The sequence below is a fragment of the Chiloscyllium plagiosum genome, unplaced genomic scaffold (assembly GCF_037043375.1).
Source record: "Chiloscyllium plagiosum isolate Xiang-an unplaced genomic scaffold, Cpla_swu_hap1 HiC_scaffold_9, whole genome shotgun sequence".
NCBI lineage: Eukaryota > Metazoa > Chordata > Chondrichthyes > Orectolobiformes > Hemiscylliidae > Chiloscyllium > Chiloscyllium plagiosum.
Window position 1 is genome coordinate 35,031,809 of NW_028270147.1, and position 20,244 is coordinate 35,052,052.

At 41.7% G+C, this 20,244-nt stretch overlaps 1 protein-coding gene across 1 annotated transcript in view; it reads left to right on the forward strand.

The window, feature by feature from the left end:
• The window catches only part of kif2c (kinesin family member 2C), a 67,418-nt gene that overhangs the window by 24,807 nt on the left and 22,367 nt on the right, over positions 1-20,244 (forward strand). Inside the window, exons 7-9 of the mRNA XM_043699025.2 lie at positions 7,112-7,210; positions 9,743-9,797; positions 14,204-14,366. Of these exons, the coding sequence (XP_043554960.1) occupies positions 7,112-7,210; positions 9,743-9,797; positions 14,204-14,366 (317 nt within the window). The remainder of the gene's footprint in view (positions 1-7,111; positions 7,211-9,742; positions 9,798-14,203; positions 14,367-20,244) is intronic.

Genomic DNA, 20,244 nt, shown 5'->3' on the forward strand with positions numbered 1-20,244 from the left:
TTAGAACTAGGGTGAGGTGGGGGAAGGGGAAATGAGGAAGCTGTTGAAGTCCACATTGATGCCCTGGGGTTGAAGTGTTCCGAGGCGGAAGATGAGGCGTTCTTCCTCCAGGCATCTGGTGGTGAGGGAGCGGCGGTGAAGGAGGCCCAGGACCTCCATGTCCTCGGCAGAGTGGGAGGGGGAGTCTGGTTTCCAGCATCTGCAGTCATTGTTTTTACCAATAAAAGAAAGCATACCAAACGCTGCCTTCAGTATCCTATCTACTTGCGACTCCACTTTCAAGGAGCTTATGAACCTGCACTCCAAGGTCTCTTTGTTCAGCAACACACCCTAGGACCTTACCATTAAGTGTATGAGTCCTGCTAAGGTTCGCTTTCCCAAAATGCAGCACCTCTCATTTATCTGAATTAAACTCCATCTGCCACTTCTCAGCCCATTGGCTCAGCTGGTCCAGATCCTGTTGTAATCTGAGGTAACCCTCTTCGCTGTCCACTGCACCTCCAATTTTGGTGTCATCTGCAAACTTGCTAACTGTACCTCTTATGCTTGCATCCAAATCATTTATATAAATGATAAAAAGTAGAGGACCCAGCACCGATCCTTGTGGCATTCCACTGGTCACAGGCCTCCAGTCTGGAAAGACAACCCTCCACCACCACCCTGTCTTCTACCTTTTTGAGCCAGTTCTGTATCCAAATGGCTACTTCTCCCTGTATTCCGTGAGATCTAACCTTGCTAATCAGTCTCCCGTGGGGAACCTTGTCGAATGCCTTACTGAAGTCCATCTAGATCACATCTACTGCTCTGTCCTCATCAATCCACTTTGTTACTTCCTCAAAAAACTCAATCAAGTTTGTGAGACGTGATTTCTCACGCACAAAGCCATGTTGACTACCCCTAATCAGTCCTTGCATTTCCAAATACATGTATGTCTTGTCCCTCAGGATTCCCTCCAACAACTTGCCCACCACCAACGTCAGGCTCACTGGTCTATAGTTCCCTGGCTTGTCCTTACCACCCTTCTTAAATAGTGGCACTAGGTTAGCCGACCTCCAGTCTTCCGGCACCTCACTTGTGACTATCAATGATACAAATATCTCAGCAAGAGGCCTAGCAATCACTTCCCTAGCTTCCCACAGAGTTCTCGGGTACCTGATCAGGTCTTGGGGATTTATCCACCTTTGTGTTTCAAGACATCCAGCACTTCCTCCTCTGTAATCTGGACATTTTGCAAGATGTCACCATCTATTTCCCTACAGTCTATATCTTCCATATCCTTTTCCACAGTAAATACTGATGCAAAATATTCATTTAGTATCTCTCCCATTTTCTGCAGCTCCACACAAAGGCCGCCTTGCTGATCTTTGAGGGGCCCTATTCTCTCCCTAGTTACCCTTTTGTCCTAATGTATTTGTAAAAACTCTTTGGATTCTCCTTAATTCTATTTGCCAAAGCTATCCCTCTTAAGTATACTCCTACTGCCTTTATACTCTTCTAAGGATTCACTCGATCTATCCTGTCTATACCTTACATATGCTTCCTTCTTTTTCTTAACCAAACCCTCAATTTCTTTCGTCATCCAGCATTCCCTATACCTACCAGCCTTGCCTTTCACCCTGACAGGAATATACTTTCTCTGAATTCTCATTATCTCATTTCTGAAGGCTTCTCAATTTCCAGCCATCCCTTTACCTGCAAACATGCGCCTCCAATCAGCTTTCGAAAGTTCTTGCCTAATACTGTCAAAATTCGCCTTTCTCCAATTTAGAACTTCAACTTTTAGATCTAGTCTATCCTTTTCCATCATTATTTTAAATCTAATAGAATTATGGTCACTGGCCCCAAAGTGCTCCCCCAACTGACACCTCAGTCACCTGCACTGCCTTATTTCCCAAGAGTAGGTCAAGTTTTGCACCTTCTCTAGTAGGTACATCCACATACTGAATCAGAAAATTGACTTGTACATGCTTAACAAATTCCTCTCCATCTAAACCCTTAACACTATGTTTGGCAAGTTAAAATCCCCTACCATAACTACCCTATTATTCTTACAGATAGCTGAGATCTCCTTACAAGTTTGTTTCTCAATTTTCCTCTAACTGTTAGGGGGTCTATATAATACAATCCCAATAAGGTTATCATCCCATTCTTATTTCTCAGTTCCACCCAAATAACTTCCCTGGATGTATTTCTGGGAATATCCTCCCTCAGCACAGCTGTAATGCTATCCCTTATCAAAAATGCCACTCCCCTTCCTCTCTTGCCTCCCTTTCTATGCTTCCTGTAGCATTTGTATCCTGGAAATTAACCTGCCAGTCCTGCCCTTCCCTGAGCCATGTTTCTGTAATTGCTATGATATCCCAGTCCCATGTTCCTAACCATGCCCTGAGTTCATCTGCCTTCCCTGTTAGGCCCCTTGCATTGAAATAAATGCAGTTTTTTAATTTATTAGTCCTGACTTGTCTGTCTGTCTGATCTCTTTCCTCACTATCTCCCTGGGTCGTCTTCCCCCACCACCCCCCCCCCCCCCCCCCCAATTACTAGTTTAAATCCTCCCGTGCAGCTCTAGCAAATTTCCCTGCCAGTATATTAGTCCCCTTCCAATTTAGGTGCAATCTGTCGTGCTGCATTATCCTATTTATCTTTCTTCTCTTCTACCCCCACTTCTCTCTCTGGAAAGCGCGTGCTCTCTCTCTCTGGAAAGCGCGCGCTCTCTCTCGAAAGCGCGCGCTCTCTCTCTCGAAAGCGCGCGCGCTCTCTCTCGAAAGCAGCTTATTTGTTGCAAATAAGCTGTTCGGCATGTATACTTTGAATGTAATCCTAAACAAATTGTTTTTGTATTTTTATTCCTGATTTGACTTTGCTCTGAGCATTTTATTCTTTCTCTTTTCATTACCTCCTATTTTGTCTGCTACTTATTTTACTTATTTGGCTAACTCTTCTTTATACTAAATTTAGCAATTCTCTCTCTTTTCCCTTTTTTTTTCTCCATCTTTCCCCTTTTTTTTCTCCATCTTTTCCCTTTTTTTTTCTCCATCTTTCCCCTTTTTTTTTCTCCATCTTTTCAAGAACAAAAGTTTTGATCTTGCTGAAAATTGTTTGCAGTGTCCTGTTGTTTAACCAGGAGTGCACCAGTGAAATGCAACTTTTCTATTCATCAGGATGCATCTGCAGTAGTTAATCTGTTAAAGTACCTTTTTGCCTCCACCTTTTATTACTCTTGGCTATAAAAACGTTTCAGTTTTTCAGCTGGTATGGTCCTGACCTTCACCTCTTCACCTCCCAATGCTGTCAAACTTGTGCATAGCTGGCTTATGACTCTGATAATCTTTACGTTTGCAATAGTCTTCAGAGTCTGTTGAACCCAAACTAAGCCTCCAACAGTGCAGTACATTATTTAGGAATGTCTGAATGTGCCCACCTACTACTGCAATCCTCAACCATCCATGTTTCATCTTCAGACTTCACTATTCCAGTGCTTCCCACCATTAATACTTTGAGTTTAGTTGACCAAGTCTTATTTATTGAATTCACCTAATTGAGCCCCTTTTTAAAACTCGATTATTTAACCAAGACTATTTCTATTTTTGTTTTGCTGATCATTTTTACCAGGATGTTGCCTGGTATGGTAGAAAGATCGTATGAGGAAAGGCTGAGGCACTTGGGGTTGTTTTCATTGGAGAAAAGAAGGTTTAGGGGTGACTTGATAGAGGTGTATAAGATGATTAGGGGTTTAGATAGGGTCGACAGTGAGAATCTTTTTCCTCGTATGGAGTCAGCTATTACAAGGGGGCATAGATTTAAATTAAGGGGGGGTAGGTATAGGACAGATGTTAGGGGTAGGTTCTTTACTCAGCGAGTCGTGAGTTCATGGAATGCCCTGCCAGTAGCAGTGGTGGACTCTCCCTCATTATGGGCATTTAAGCGGGCATTGGATAAGCATATGGAGGATAGTGGGCTAGTGTAGGTTAGGTGGGCTTGGATCGGCGCAACATCGAGGGCCGAAGGGCCTGTACTGCGCTGTATTCTATGTTCTATGTCTCTACAACGTGCCTCAAACATTTTACAGACAGCATGTACAGCAGTACCCTTTGTCCTACTCCTTCAATTCAACAGTAAGTTATGAGGAAGTCAGTTTCACAAAATAGTTTTGTTCACCTCCAGCCCTGTGGTAGTAGATATATTTTGTGAACTCCTTCCTCTATGACAGACTCCAGTGAACTCAAATCCCACTTACCTGGCTTTGAGTGCACGTTCATTGAAAACACCCACTATGGGCAGGTGCAGCCCTAGCAAACTCTGATCCTGGTTTGCTGAGTGAAATTGCAAACTCCCTGCTTTCAGTATTCAGGTTTGCTGCCCTGTTGGCTGAGTGTTAGCCATGGAGTTTTTAGGAGCTCATCTTTTAATCTCTGCAAGATTAAATGTTTTTTTTATTCATTTGTTGGATGTGAGCATTGCTTACTTGGGTCAGCATTTATTGCCCATCCCATTAGATACAACTCAAGATATATTCGAATAGTTTTTAGGTAGTGGTGAAATAGGAATGAATGGTTGATAGCTAGAAGAAATTTAATGCTCAATACACTGCTTCGGTACTTCTCTCTTCTGAAACTTTTGGATAGACCTCTGAATACTTTTTTTTAAATTTTTATTATTCTTAGTTCAACTTTTAGTTTAGATTTTTTTTTGGTCTGGATGGACATTTTGTGGAACATTCCAAAACAGGTGGGAATTGAACCTGGACCTTTTGGCCCAGTGGTAAAGACACTATCACTGCACCACAAGTGCTGTCCAACTTTTAATTGATACTTGCCTATTCAGGGATTCAGTAGGGGGCTGTTAGAACAGTTACTGCTTTCTGTTTAATGTAGTCCTTGCCATTTAATTAAGGATTACTTCACAGTATTGATTCAGCAAGTAGTATATAAGTGATTAATTGTTCTAACATTTAACTTTTTTTAAAATGGAATTTTTTGATGCATTTGGACTTTAAAAAAAAATATAAATTACAGAATAAGTTATCACTTTGCAACATTTTAAGAGGCAGTTGAGTGGGTATATGATTAGGAAGGGATTGGAGGGATATGGGCCGGGTGCTGGAAGGTGGGGCTAAATTGGGTTGGGATATCTAGTCAGCATGGACGAGTTGGACCGAAGAGATGTACAGCATGGAAACAGACCCTATGACTCTGACTTGTACAGATCACTTCTACCCCAAAAGAGATTCCAATGATCCAAAAATGTGAATCCTTCTCCCATGCACCAGCTCCTCAGCCATGCATTTATCTTCTCTATCCTCCTATTCCTGCCCTCACTAGCTCGTGGCACCGGGAGTAATCCAGATATTACTACTCTGTCAAGGACCTTTTTTTAATTTTTGCCTAACTCTGTAATCTCCCTTCAGAATCTCAACCTTTTCCCTTCCTAATTGTTTAAAGTTTTGAGATACTTTCTCTTTCCAGAATAATGAAAGAGACTGAGCACTTCTAAGGACCAAAAGTGACAGCTTTAAATAATCCGCTGAAGAGTTACACTGACAACCAATTTTAGCATTGTCTATTAGTCTTGCAATCTGGCATACTTTCTTGTACAGAAGATACTTAATTTTTAATACACACGACCCCTGTTTCTGCAGACCAGAAAAATGTATGGACACATACTGCCTTGACCAGTCAGTTAGCCTGCCTGTTTTTATTCTAAACAAATCTTGGCAGTTGACTGTCAGTGAGTCCTCCATGGCAAAACCTCACCAGAGTCCACTTGCCAATCAATCATTACACTCTCCTCAAACAATAGGAATTTATTGTAGCTCAACCTGAACTACAAACCTGCAGAAATTTATTTCCCTTGTGTTGTAGTACTTGAAATTGTCCTGCTGGGTGCAAAGCAGTTTTTTTTCCAGTAAAGCTCAACTCTATTACTATCTTTTTTTTTTAAGATACTTTGACTATAACCAGCAAAGGGTTTTTCCCTGACTCAGTTCACCTTTTTTTTAAATGGCACTGTTTGATGCCACACTCCTCCACTTCCAAGAATTCAGTTCTTGTAATGATCTTGTACAGATTGTAATGAGGCCAGGAACTGAACCCTTGGTGAAATCCAGACTAAATGTCAATGAGCAAATTTAGGTATGAGGCTTGATGGCACTGATATTTTTCCTGTCACTTTGATCAGGGGTAGTTTGGGTTGGATGCCCACGACATGAGCAGTTTCCCCCCCCCCCCCCCCCCCCTCTCCCCCCTAACGTTGAGTAGATACCACTGTTTTAACTAACTGCAGCATTTTGGTGAGTGTGCTGGTTCTGGTGCATAAGCCTTCAGTGCTGTGGACAATCTTCTTCCTCCACTTCAAGGCCACCATGATGTGGAGGTGCTGGTATTAGATTGGGGTGGACAAAGTCAGAAGTCACATGACACCAGGTATAGTCCAACAGGTTTATTTGAAATCCCAAGCTTTCAGAACATAGCCCTTTCATCAGGTCACCTGACAAAGGGGTTATGCTACAAAAGCTTGTGATTTTAAATAAACCTGGTGTTGTGACTTGATTTCATAAAGGTAACGGGTCTGTGTATACCTGTTTTTTAAAAGCTACTGTTTGTAATTTCAAGCATAAAGTAGCCCATACGAAAAGATGAACAGTTTTAGGTGCAAAAATGATACTGGAAGCTGTTCTTTTTAAACCTTTTTCAGTAAAGCTCTGCCTGTGTTCTAGCATTGATTCTGTAGAACCTTTTCTTAATGGAATGAGTGCACAAGTAAGGCAAGCACTTATTGATATTGAAGAAGTACTGCTGAGCATCGGTCTGTCTATTGTAGGTACATTTGCAACTCCCCTTCCAATGGAATTCCATCATTTTCACCTTGTGACATTGAGGGAGCAGTAACCATTTCCAAGACCCACAAATCTCTGTCCAAAAGCATCTGCCATTGTCCTAGCTAGTAGATACTGTGGGTTTGGAAGGTTCTACTGAAGGACACCCGGTGCTGTTGTTCATCTATGGATGGTCCACATTGTGCTTACATGTATTTGTAACCAAACCTAGAATGATATAGTTTAAGCAGCTAAAACGAAGTGTCGGATTAAGCACTCTTTTCTAATTTATTGCAGGAATATGATGCTAGCAATCCAAACTGGGAATTCTTGAAGATGATTACAGAACTCCGAGCTACTTTAGACTCCTATCAACTTCTCTCTCATTCAGATCCTGTAAGTAATTTTGCATCATTCACTGAGGGAATTCTGGAGGGACAATGTACTGCTCTCCTGCTTCTGGATTTCACGCCAGTTGTAGTACAGTTGACAATTAAGACTGTCTTAAGTGTCTGTTCAAAAGGGAATGGGGATTTGCTGAGTTAAAACAATTGCTCCAGGGTAATAAGCATTGAACATTTTTTATTTATTTTTTATTTTTTGGAGCTTCATAGACTTGCTGTGTTCCCTCTGCAGCTTTAATCAAGATTTTAAGCTTGGCCCTAGAATGTTGAGTTGTCAAGATGTCCTTTTTGTTTCTCTAGTTTTTATGCACCTCCTACTAAAGCTGACCTGCCCACTCATGAAATTTACTCTTATAAATTTGAATAACAAGTCACTGTTGCTAAAGCAATTTTTCCAAGAAATTAATGGATTATTTTGCTTCAAAAATTGTTTTAGTGAAAATTAGACTTCAGATTTTGCACCTGTATTAAAATCCATGCAGAACTCATCTTATGATAGATATTAAAAGCTGCCATCCAAGTTCCTGTATTAGGGAACAAGCAGTCAAACAGAATGAAGTATGAAAATAAGGTCTTACTAAAACAATACTTGGCAACTAGTCTGACCACACTTTAAACACTAAACAATCCAAGAAATGACATACTGTCATTGGAGGCAGTTCAGAAGGTCCACTAGGTTTTGACTGAGGTGTGGAATTTGAGTAGTGGATCTGTTCAATTATTTACCATGGACTTTCAAACCTGAATTGAGTGTATTCCAGGCTGTGGTAGATTGGTTTTTTTTTTCCTTAATCAAAGGGAATTATACATTTATATGGATAAAGCAGAAAAGTAGAGTTGGAATTCTGATCAGCTAGACTGCATTGAAGCACACTAGATGGGCTAAGTGGCCTACTTTTATTTATCTTGTGGCTTTGTTAAAACAAAATGAGACAGTTGACCCATTTTAAGCCTGCTCTGCCACTAAAGATTATGGATGATCTGACTGCAGCCTTTCTTACCATTTCCCATGTCTATCCCCCAACTCTTGAACACTTTGATAATCAAAAATCTGTCTAATTCAGTATTGAATATATTTAATGATGCAGTCACCAATTGTGCTCTGGAAGAGAATTTCAGGACTAACAAATGAGGGAAGAAATTTCCTCTCCTGTTTCAAATGGAAATTCCTTTATTTTTAAACTGTTCACCTTAGCTCTAGACTCCTCTACATAAGTAAAATCTCAACACCACCGGTCCTGGAAAAGATTTACAGGATTTTGTTTTGGTAAGATTCACTTCTGGCTTTAAAAGTATTAAATGTGTATAGGCTCAACCTTTTCCTCCTAAGACTACTCCTTCATCCCAAGAAAAAGCCTCAGATCTTTTTTTCTCTGCAGGGCTTCCAATGCAAGTATGTCACTCCACAAGATAGCCAGACCTGTACACTGTTCTCCTGATTAGTCTCCCCAATCCCTGCACATCATAGCAGATTTAAATTTGTCAGTACAGTTGATTGGTTTACAATGTAGAATGGTGTCAATAGCATGGTTCATTTCCCACACTTGCTGAAGTCACAATAAGGGTTCTACCTTCTTCAGGCATTGTGACCCTCAAGTTAAAGTACTTTCAGCCCCCTTTTCCCTAATGACAGAGCAGCCCTAACATTTTCTGGGACCATGGAAACTTTATTTACAGTTGTGGCAAAACCTCCTTAAACTGACATTCCATTTAACATGCAAATACATTAATTAAAAAGTCTTGGACTGCAGCATTCCACAGTTTGTCTCTACTGCTTTTCTGCTCTTGCCAAAATGGGCAACCTCTCATTTATTGGTTGCATTCATATTCCATCTGTCAATTTTCTATGCATTCATTAAACATTTATATCTCCCTCCATATATCCTTGTATCTGTAAAATTTGTAAAATTGCAGGTATACACCATTTATTCAAAATTGAATCCCTGTGGAGAAGAATAGGAAATTGTACTTGCAGACCATAATTTGTTTAATTTTGTTAAATTTGGCTGAACAAGAGAACAAAACTAGATGCAGCTCTTCAGTAAATTTTAAATTTGTCTTCATTTTAGGTTAGACCGGTTCAGTTTTTTTTAAAAAACAAAGTTGTTTGTCCCTTTTTTTTTTTAAAAAATAATGTATAATTCTGCATTGTTTAATTTTGTACAGAGATATGTGGGCAAACCTTAATTCTCATCTAGGTGGAGAGTAAGTTTGTTTTTGTGACTTTTGGAGCTGACATGCTAATACTTGGAATTTACAGGGAATTGGTGCCAGTTTCTGGTTGATTTGTTTTTTAAAAACCATGTTTTTTGGAATTGCATTAGTTGAGATAAAGTCACCTTCCAGAAGTTGTGGTGCAGGTGGCTGCACCACTTCATCATTATACCTGGTTTCACATTTGCTGCACTTCAAAGAGAATTTCATTGTAATCAAAATAAGTAATGAGAACATTACTAAGGTTTTGTCATACTAGCCCTATCAGAAGTAAGTTTGTCAATAAATTTTAACATTTCAACTTCTTCAGGTTGAGCTTCACAAAATTTGTGTGTGTGTCCGAAAGCGGCCCCTCAGCAAAAAAGGTACGTCGTTGTTATAATTGCTCAATTGTAGAATGTCTTTCTACATTTGCAGTACAGTACTATCAAACTTAATGGATTTGAAGTGCTCAACATTTAGTAATTTCTTACCTTTTTTCATACACTGCACTGCCATCCCATTTCTGTATCAGTTGAAGCAAATGCTCAGACACAGTGGCTCTACCTTCTTCATCTTCATTCTGAGCCCTGGAGAGAGAGCAATCGCCCACATACACAAGAACATGAGTTCTTAGCCTTCTCTCAAACAGCAGATTCTTAAGGAATTATACACTCACTCACAGGGGGCAGCATATGTATTGGTTGGGCGATTGTTACAATCAGCAAGCATCAACAGTAACGATTAAGCCATCTGGCATTACACAATAGATGTTCTTCTTCACCTTGTTAAACCACTACCCCTGCCTCCAGCACCTCATTGTTTACTACAAGTTCTTATCTGGTCAAAGTCATGCTAGTTGAGCCTTTGTCATGTGACCCTAAACTTGACTCTTTCCTTACCTGCTCATACCTTATACACACTGCTCCATGCCTCGGTGTGGGGAATGATCAGCTTCTACTCCACTGGGCTCTTACAAAAATTTCTGTAAAAGGTAGAAGCCCAGATTCCCATCTGCAGTAAAATCATAATGTTACAACACAAACATTTATCAACTGTTCCCTTTTAGTCTGGCCAGTCAATCTATATAACACTTCCGTCCTGAAAGCAGTCTTCAATCTTTTCTGCACCTTTTGCTGCAGCTTTTCCCAAAGTGTGGTGTCCATCCAGACACATTACTTGAAGCTGAGCCAATATTTTGCAGAGGCTTGTCATAACTACCTGACATTTGAACTCTCTGCCACATTGGAAAGTGCAAGAGCCTGTGTTCCTTCTCAGCCTGCCTTTCAATGGTGTGGCTGCATCAACAGGTCCCTGTTGACACTGGACAGTGTCAGCTCCTTTTGTGTTGAACAATTTTGGGAAGTCTGAAAGTGAATTACTCACTACAGAATTCCCAGCCTTCTGCTTGTAGCCACAGTGTTTATCTAGCTAGGCCATTTAAGTAACTTTTTTTTGTTTTGCAATGGTAAAATTGTTGAATGTCACTGGGAGGTGGTTAGATTCTGTATTGGAGATGGTCATTTTCTGGTACTAAAATGGCTAGCAACATTCCTCCAAACATCAACTCAGCCTAAACATTTGTATGTGGGTTCAGACTGTTTCAATGTCTGAGGTGTTAGTGAGCAGCACTTAACATGTTCAACCAACAGTAAATATCAAATCAAAACTGAAGCAAAAGTCATTGCTGAAGATGAGACTAGTTTAGAAGAATGCACATCTGTACTGTCTCACCTGACAGTATGCATAACTGTTTTGAGAGTTCTTGTGGCACATTGGTAATGTCCCTACCTTGTTTTGGAAAGTCCAGGTTTCAACCCTACCCACCCCAGATATGTGCCATAAGAGTCTGAACAAGTTAATTTTTAATAGCCTGTGACAGTCTGATATATAATGTATTTAAGTTTATTTTGCCATCTTTTGATGTATCTAATTGTTTGTCATGGCAGAAAATATTCCGTAACTCTTTCCTCCACCATAACTCCTCTGTTCTCCCCAACCCCCACCCTGCTCTGTCTGTCTGTCTCCCTCCTTTCTCTACCCCCCCCCAACCAAACAATATAATCACAACCTCCAATTTGTTAACTGTTGCTCAAGATCACACTGGCATCCAGGAATGCTGACATACTGCGTCTCATGGTTTATAACATTAATCAATTATTTCTTTCTCTCTGCTTTTTATTCATTCTGCCATTTAATTAGTATGCAATGTTAAGCTTCAGGAACCAGACCTGGAGTATTGTATACAATTCTCATCTCTTGACCGAGGAAATGGTACTTACTAGGAAGCTGATGCAGACTAATATGAAGCCTAGGTGAAAGTGAGCACTGCAGATGCTGGAGATCAGAGTTTAGATTAGAGTGGTGCTGGAAAAACGCAGCAGGTCAGGCAGCATCCAAGGAGCAGAAATATCAACGTTTCGGGTAAAAGCCCTTCATCAGGAATTAGCCTGAAACGTCGGTTTTCTGCTCCTCTGGTGCTGCCTGACCTGCTGTGCTTTTCCAGCACCACTCTCTAATCTAATATGAAGCCTGGCAGAGCCAGTCAATAGCAAGTTAGTCAAAAGTGAGCCAAGTTGATCAGTTTCAAAAATGAAAATAAACCTGATTGAAATGTATAAAGTTTTAAAATGGCTGGACAGATTAGATTCTGGGAGAATGTGTTCACTGCTGAATCTAGAATCAGACTACGTTCTCCTGGTACAGGACTAGGATAGGCAAGTATTTAGTGTTCTACCACAATTCTTTACCACAAAAAAACTATAGAGTCCAGATTACTGAGTACACAATAGAGATTGATAAAACACTTTTGGATATTTTAAAGGCCTCTAGAGTATGGCGAGAAGGTGGGACTGTGGTGTTAAGGTAGAGGATCAGCCATAGAGATATACAGCATGGAAACAGATGCTTCAGTCCAACCCGTCCATGCCGACCAGATATCTCAACCCAATCTTGTCCCACCTGCCAGCACTTGGCCCATATCCTTCTAAACCCTTCCTAATCATATACCCATCTGGATGCCTTTTAAATGTTGCAATTGTACCAGCCTCCACCACTTCCTCTAGCAGCTCATTCCATACATGTACTACCTTCTGCCTGAAAAAATTGCCCCATAGGTCTCTCTTATATCTTTCCCCTCTCTCCATAAACCTATGTCCTCTAGTTCTGGACTCCCCCAACCCCAGGGACAAGACTTTGTTTATTTATCCTATCCATGCCCCTCCATTTTTTTTTTTAAAACCTTTTATATGGTCACCCCTCCGTCTCAGACGCTCCAAGGAAAACAGTCCCAGCCTGTTCAGCCCCAAAAGGACTAAATAGCATACTCCTACTACTAGTTTTCATTAACCCCCTAACACATACACTCTTGTGGGGAGAACCTAGTTGTCTGGTAAGAAATTTGTGGAAATTCCAGCTGTCTAGGCCCAGATATATTGGCTTTCATTTTTCCTGAATAAAATTCAAGAGGAAATCTAGATGCAAGGTAACTGAGTAGACCATTCAGCCCCTTAAGCCTGTTCTGTTGTTCTAAATCATAACTGATTTTACCTAAATCAATCCTGTATTCCTACACCATCCCCATTATCCCTTACTGTCTTTATGAACTAATAATCTGTCAATCTTTCTGAAGTGACCAAATGACTGAGGCCTTCAGAGCCCTCCGGAGTAGAGAGTTCCAAAGATGAGTGAAGAACTATTTCCATCTGTTAAACAATTTTTTTTATTCTGAGACTTCTTTTGCTCTAGATCTTACAGCCAGGGATGCATCCACTCCATATCTATCCCTTTTAATGAAGTTTCTATGAAGGTTCCTCACATTCTTAATTTTAGGGAATGCAGATCTAGTTTTCCTCCATTTCTTCACATTGAGAGTATCCTATGTCCAAGAATCAGTTTGAATCTCCGCATTCAATCTATGGCAAGAACTCAAAACTGCAGTGCACCAGTTGTGGTCTCCCCAGGGTTCATATCATTCGAACAGAATCACAAGTGTTACAATGCAGAAACAATCATTTGGCTCATAGTACTAGCTCCTCAAATGATCATTGTTATTTCCTGTAAATCTCCTGCTTTTAACCCTATATGCTTGTACGTTATTTCTTTTGAAATAATCATCCAATGCCATCTTGAATGCCTCAATTAAGTCTGCCTTCACTACAATTCCAGGCAGTACATTCCATACCCGAACTATTGCTGTGTTTTGATTTTAAAAATGTTTTTGCCTCACTTACTCCTTTAAATCAGTGACATCTGGTTCTTACATTTTTTTTTATGTGAAGAAAATGAACTGCTCCTTCATTCTTCCTACCAAAGTACATAACCTCACCACCTTACATCTACCATGCAGTTGCTCAACTTGTCTGAAGCCCCTTTGTATTCTCTCAAGTCATAATTGCACTAACTTTTTGTCGTCTGCAAACTTTATATCCGATTGGCTCGCATATCGAAATCATTGATCTAGACTGAAAATCTGGGACAGAAGCTGTGGTCATTGACAGTTAGCCTTGGCAGACTCTCTGGCCAAATAGTCTACTTCAGCTCCTGTCTCTCCTAGTCTGTGTGGTCAGGAAGTTTTCAAATTCTTGTGGCATGGTATCTAGCAAATACCTCTGAAGAACAGGGGTTTTAAAATCTCTGATCATGACCGGTTTCGAAATACTGCTTATTCTTAATAGGCTATTACTGTCGGTGCCATTCTGTCTGAGTTAACTTTTTTAAAAATGGATTTGATATGATTTTTAAAGTGACAAAATTGAAGTTCAACCTTAATTCTCTATTTTGACTTCCACAGAAAAGTTAAAAAGAGAGATTGATGTGATTACCATCTCTGGCAAAAATGTTGTTCTGGTGCATGAGCCAAAGATGAAGGTTGACCTCTCAAAATACCTGGATAACCAGCCCTTCAGATTTGACTATGCCTTTGATGACTTTGTTACCAATGAGGAGATATACAGGTACTCCATTTTAAATGAGCTTAGAATTAGCATTTATACACTCTTAATTTCTTTTAAAAGTTAAGAGGTATGCTCAGCCTTTTTGATTTACTAACCCCCTTGGTTGTCATATAAGCTAGTTGCTGAACATCTGAAGGAGTTCTAGAGCTGAGTTGAGAGAGACCGGAAGAGTGACTTTATAATAGGGAAGTGACAAGAAATCATCTTGGGTACCAGAAGGGGCTACAAACCAGAGGGTGGGAAATGAGGAAGGGGTGGCTCCAAACAGATACCAATCTGGTCACCTTACCCTATGTCATCTGATTTGATGCAAGACTAATTTGAAATTAAACTTCTGAGGCTAAAAGTGAAAATGGGCCCCCATTTATGAAGCAGAGTGATTTAAAGTAGGATAATTTAGAGGGGGCAATTTTCCCTTTTTTAAAAGGATCTATAAAATTACAATTAAATAAGTACAATGCAGTGCTTGCCAGGATATTATAGCAAAGTCTGATACTGCAAGACTCTATTGCATTTGATCCAATGTTTATTAAAAGGTAGGTTTTAAGGAGCCTCTTAAAAGGAAAGTGAGACAGATGTAGGGAGCATAAACCAAAGTTAAAACCTTGGCAATTGAATAGACACCAACAAACATTGTCAATGGTCAGAAACCCATCTGGCTCACCAATGTCTTTAGAGGAGTAAATCTGCCTTTCTCACCTGGTCTAGCCTACATGTGACTCCAAACCCACAGCAATGTTGTTGAACTCCTAGTTGCCTTCTGAATGGCTTGCTAGGCCATTTCTGTGACTTTATAGCAATTCCTACAACTGAAATGAAACTGATAACCAGGCATTGACCTTGGCACTGGAAAAGACAAAAGCAGAAATAGCCCTATTGACCCTGCAAAGTTGTCCTCATTAACATCTGGGAGCTGGTGCTAAACGTGGGAGAGCTGTCTGACAGACTATTTCTCCCCTCATTCCTGATGAAGGGCTTTTGCCCAAAACGTCTGTTTTCTTGCTCCTTGGATGCTGCCTGACCTCCTGTGCTTTTCCAGCACCACTCTCTAATCTCCAGCATCTGTAGTCCTCCCCTTTTGCCTGTCTGACCGAGTAGTCAAGCAACAGCCTGACAGTCAAGCTTACAGAATCCTACTCTGCAGACAATATCCCAGATACCACCATCACCATCCCTGGATATGTCCTGTCTCCCTGGCAAGACAGAACCAGCAGAGGAGGGAGCACAATGGTACACAGTCAGGAGGAGTTGATCTATGAGTCTTCAACATTAACTCCAGACCCCCATGAGTCTTGTGGCTTCAGGTTAAACATGAACAAAGAAACCTGTTGATAGCTAAGGGAGGACAGTAATGAATCTGTGCTCCGTGTTTAAGAATGCTTGGAGGAAATGCTGATGATGGCAAAGGTTCAAATTATACTCTAGAGTATTTCAGTGTCCAACAAGAGTGGCTCAGCAGCAGTACTACTGATTTGACTGACTGGTTGGGTCCTAAAAGACACAATTGCTAAACTGGGTCTGTGGCAGGTGATGAAGGAAAACATACTTGACCATTTGTTTGCCAATCTGCTGGTTGCAAATGCATCTGTCCATAAGTGTTTGTGAATGATGACCCCACAATCTTTGTGGAGACAAAGTCCTGCCTTCACATTAAGAATAACCTCCATGTTGAAGACTCCTAGAGCAACTCCTCCTGACTGTACCATTGTGCTCCCTCTTCTTCTGCTGGTTCTGTCTTGCCAGGGAGACAGGACATGTGTTGTCCCATCACATGCTAAATGGGACAGACTTCAAATAGATCTAGCAACTCTAGACTGGGCATCTGATGTGCTGTGTGCCATCAACAGCACGAGAATTGTACTCCCAAATCTGTAATTTTGTGGCCTAGCATATCCCCTACTCATCCATTTACTGTCAAACCAGGGGATCAACCCTGGTTGAATAGAAAAATGCAGGCAGACCTGAAGATGGTGGAGAAAGTGAGGTCTGCAGATGCTGGAGATCAAAGTTGAAACTTTATTGCTGGAACAGCACAGCAGGTCAGGCAGCATCCAGGGAACAGGAGATTCGACGTTTCGGGCACAGGCCCTTCTTCAGGATTCCTGAAGAAGGGCCTGTGCCCGAAACGTCGAATCTCCTGTTCCCTGGATGCTGCCTGACCTGCTGTGCTGTTCCAGCAATAAAGTTCAGACCTGAAGATGGTGTCAAGCTGGTGAACCTGCCAAACAGAACTGCTTGCATGCCAAACGATGTAAGCAGCAAGTGATAGAACTAAGTGATCCCACAGCCAACAGATCAGATCTAAGCTCCACAATCCTGTCACATCAATTTGTGGACAATTACAGCTCACTGGAGAAGGCTCCACAAATATCCCCCATCCTGAATGTTGGAAGAGCCTGGCACATCAGTGCAAAACATAAGGCTGAAGCTTTTCGCAGCAATCTCAATCCAGAAGTGCCAAGTGGATGATCCATCTCTGCCTCCCCCAGTGGTACCCAGGATTAAAGATACCAGTCTTCAGCCAATTTTATGCACTCCTCGTGATATCAGAAATGGTTAGAGGCACTGGATACTGCAAAGGCTATGGGCCCTGACAACATTGCAGTGATAGTACTTTTGCTCCAGAGCTTGCTGCTGCTCCCCTAGCCAAGCTGTTCCAGTACCATTACAACACTGGCATGTGCTGGGCCATGTGGAAAACTTGCCCAAGTATGTTTTGTATGTAAAAAGCAGGACAAATTCAACCTGGAGAAAGTGAGGACTGGAGATCAGAATCGAGAGCGTGGTGCTGGAAAAGCGCAGCATCCGAGGAGCAGGAGAATCTATATTAGGGCATAAGCCCTTCATCAGGAATGAGGCTTGTGGGTCGGGGCTGAGATAAATGGGAAAGGGGTGGGGTTGGGGGGAGGTATCTGGGAAAGCGATAGGTGGATGAAGGTAAGGGAGAAGGGGATGGGTCTGGAGGGCAGTGCCGAGTAGAGGCTTGAGACTGAGATAATGTGGGGGGAGGGAAAACAAGGAAGCTGTTGAAATCCACATTTATCCTGTGTGGTTGCAGGGTCCCAAAGGGGAATATGAGGCATCAGGTCATAACAATTTGGTGGTGGAGGCGGCCCAGGACCTGCATGACCTTGACTGAGTGGGGGGGGGGGGGGAAAGAGTTGAAGGGTTCAGCCACGGGGGCATTTGGGGTTAGTGTCCCAGAGATGTTCTCTGAAATAATCTGAAAGAAGGCATCCTGTCTCTCTGATGTAGAAGAGACCATACCGGGTGCAACGGATGCCGTAAATGACATTGGTAGAGGTATGGGTGGATTTCTGATTGGATATGCAAAACCTGCGCCCAGATCACTCCCTTCACCTCCATCCAAGGCTCTAAGGGATCCTTCCACATCTGTCAGAAATTCACCTGTACCTCTATCAATGTCATCTACTGTATCAGTTGCACCCGGTATGGTGGTTTGTACAACAGGGTGACAGGACGCCTTCTTGTGGATTGTTTCAGAGCATCTGAGCTGAAAGTGTTGCTGGAAAAGCACAGCAGGTCAGGCAGCATCCAGGGAACAGGAGAATCGACATTTCGGGCATAAGCCCTTCTTCAGGAATGAGGAAAGTGTGTCCAGCAGGCTAAGATAAAAGGTAGGGAGGAGGGACTTGGGGGAGGGGTGTCGGAAATGCGATTCTCCTGACCTGCGCTTTTCCAGCAACACATTTTCAGCTCTGATCTCCAGCATCTGCAGACCTCACTTTTTCTCCTCAGAGCATCTGACACCTGCACCCACCACCCTGTGGCTGAACCCTTCAACTCCCCCCTCCCATTCCAAGGATATGCAGGTCCTGGGCCGTCTCCACTGCCAAACTGTTATTGCCTGCTGCCTGGAGGAGGAACGCCTCCTATTCCACCTTGGGACCCTGCAACCACATGGGATAAATGTGGATTTCAATGTGGGGTAGGGGGAAGATGGCTTGAGAATGCAATAGGTAGATGAAGGTGGAGAACATGATTGGAGGGTGGAGTGCATAGATGGGAAAGGTGATGGACAAGTCAAAATGGCGGTGCTGTGTTGGAGGCTTGATTGGTTTTCACCAGTTTCTTTATTCCTTCCCCCTCCAACATTATCCCATAGTGCAGCCCCAACACCAGCTTGACATCATTCAGGACAAAACCCACTTGATTGGTACTGCATCCACTCTCTGCACCATTGATATGCACAGCAGCATACTATATACAAGATGCATTACAAATTCACCAAAAATCCTCATAGCACCTTCCAAACACTACCACTTCCATCGAGAAGAACAAGGACGGCAGATATATGGGAACGCCACACTTTAACTTCCACTCCAAACCATTCACCATCCTAACTTGGAAATATATTGCCATTCCTTCGCTGTCACTGGGTCAAAATGCTGAAATTTCCTCTAATGGCATTGAGACAACCTACAGCAGGTGGACTGGAGTGATTCAAGCTCACCTTGAGGGCAACTAGGGACTGTAATAAATGGTCAGCCCATGTTACCCATATCCCACAAAATTGAATGAAAAACAAAATTAGTGGAGACCAGAGGCCACATTAGAAGAGGGGTGATACCTGAGCATTGTGATGGCCAGACAGTGGAAGAATTTGGAAAGAGGGCATTGCTTGACTGGAAGCCAATGCTTCTTGATTCCCATTGGAGGAATGGGATGTGCTGTTCACAGTTTTAGATTTCCCTCCATAAAGTTGAGGGAAGAAGGGAGGGTGGCCCAGGGTGCCAGATTGGTCAGGTCTGGAGGCAACAAAGGCATGAGTGAATTTCAGCAACTGATGAGCTGAGGGACAGAGGTATGCATCTCTGGATGAGACAACTGTGACTATTTGGCTTCAACAGACCATGCAAAGCTACTATGTTTACCTTTCTTTTTCCAAGAAGTTGTTCATAGCTGCTGATAAATGACAAATTCTAAGCTTAATATTTGAGTCTATTAGAATTGAACCTCTGGCAAATGTCAAGTTTTTTTTTTTCTGTCTGATTTTCTTAGACTGGCAAGTTAAGATTTTTGTTGAGGATCTTTAACCAGCTGTTTCAGGTCATGTTTGGCTGATGTTCTAAAGCAGTTAGTTATAACGTGTTAAATTAATTTTGAATGGAGTTTCTAAAACTTGGCTCGTCCATAGTTTCCATTAATTTTGTACAAACTATTTTAAGAGAATACCTCAGTTGCTTGGCTGGGGGAACTTGTCTAAATGTATTTTTGCGTTGTATTTATTTAACCTTCAGTGCAAGTTTATTTGTTTTGTGCTGTTTTTTTCCCTCATTCAATGAGATTTGAGATCAAACATTGGATTTTTGTTCTAACAGCTCAAACTACTTTATTGAGTATTCTTGAATATTTTATGAACCAGAACAGACAAAATAAACTTGTAGGAGAAACAAAATCTCTGCTAATCTAATTCAACAGAATATATATTTGGGGTAGAGAAATTTTAAGGATGCTACTTATTATTCTGCAAATGTCAAGTGGGATATCACTCGTAATCTCTGTATACATAATGTTGCAAGTCTCCTCACAAAACCGTAAATGTGCCAAATACTATTTGGTTTAATTCCAAGAATGTCAAAATTAAAATGGGTATTGATTTAGATTAGATTAAATTAGATTACTTAGTGTGGAAACAGGCCCTTCGGCCCAACAAGTCCACACCGCCCCGCCGAAGCGCAATCCACCCATACCCCTACATTTACCCCTTACCTAACACTACGGGCAATTTAGCATGGCCAATTCACCTGACCTGCACATCTTTGGACTGTGGGAGGAAACCAGAGCACCCGGAGGAAACCCACGCAGACACAGGGAGAACGTGCAAACTCCACACAGTCAGTCGCCTGAGGTGGGA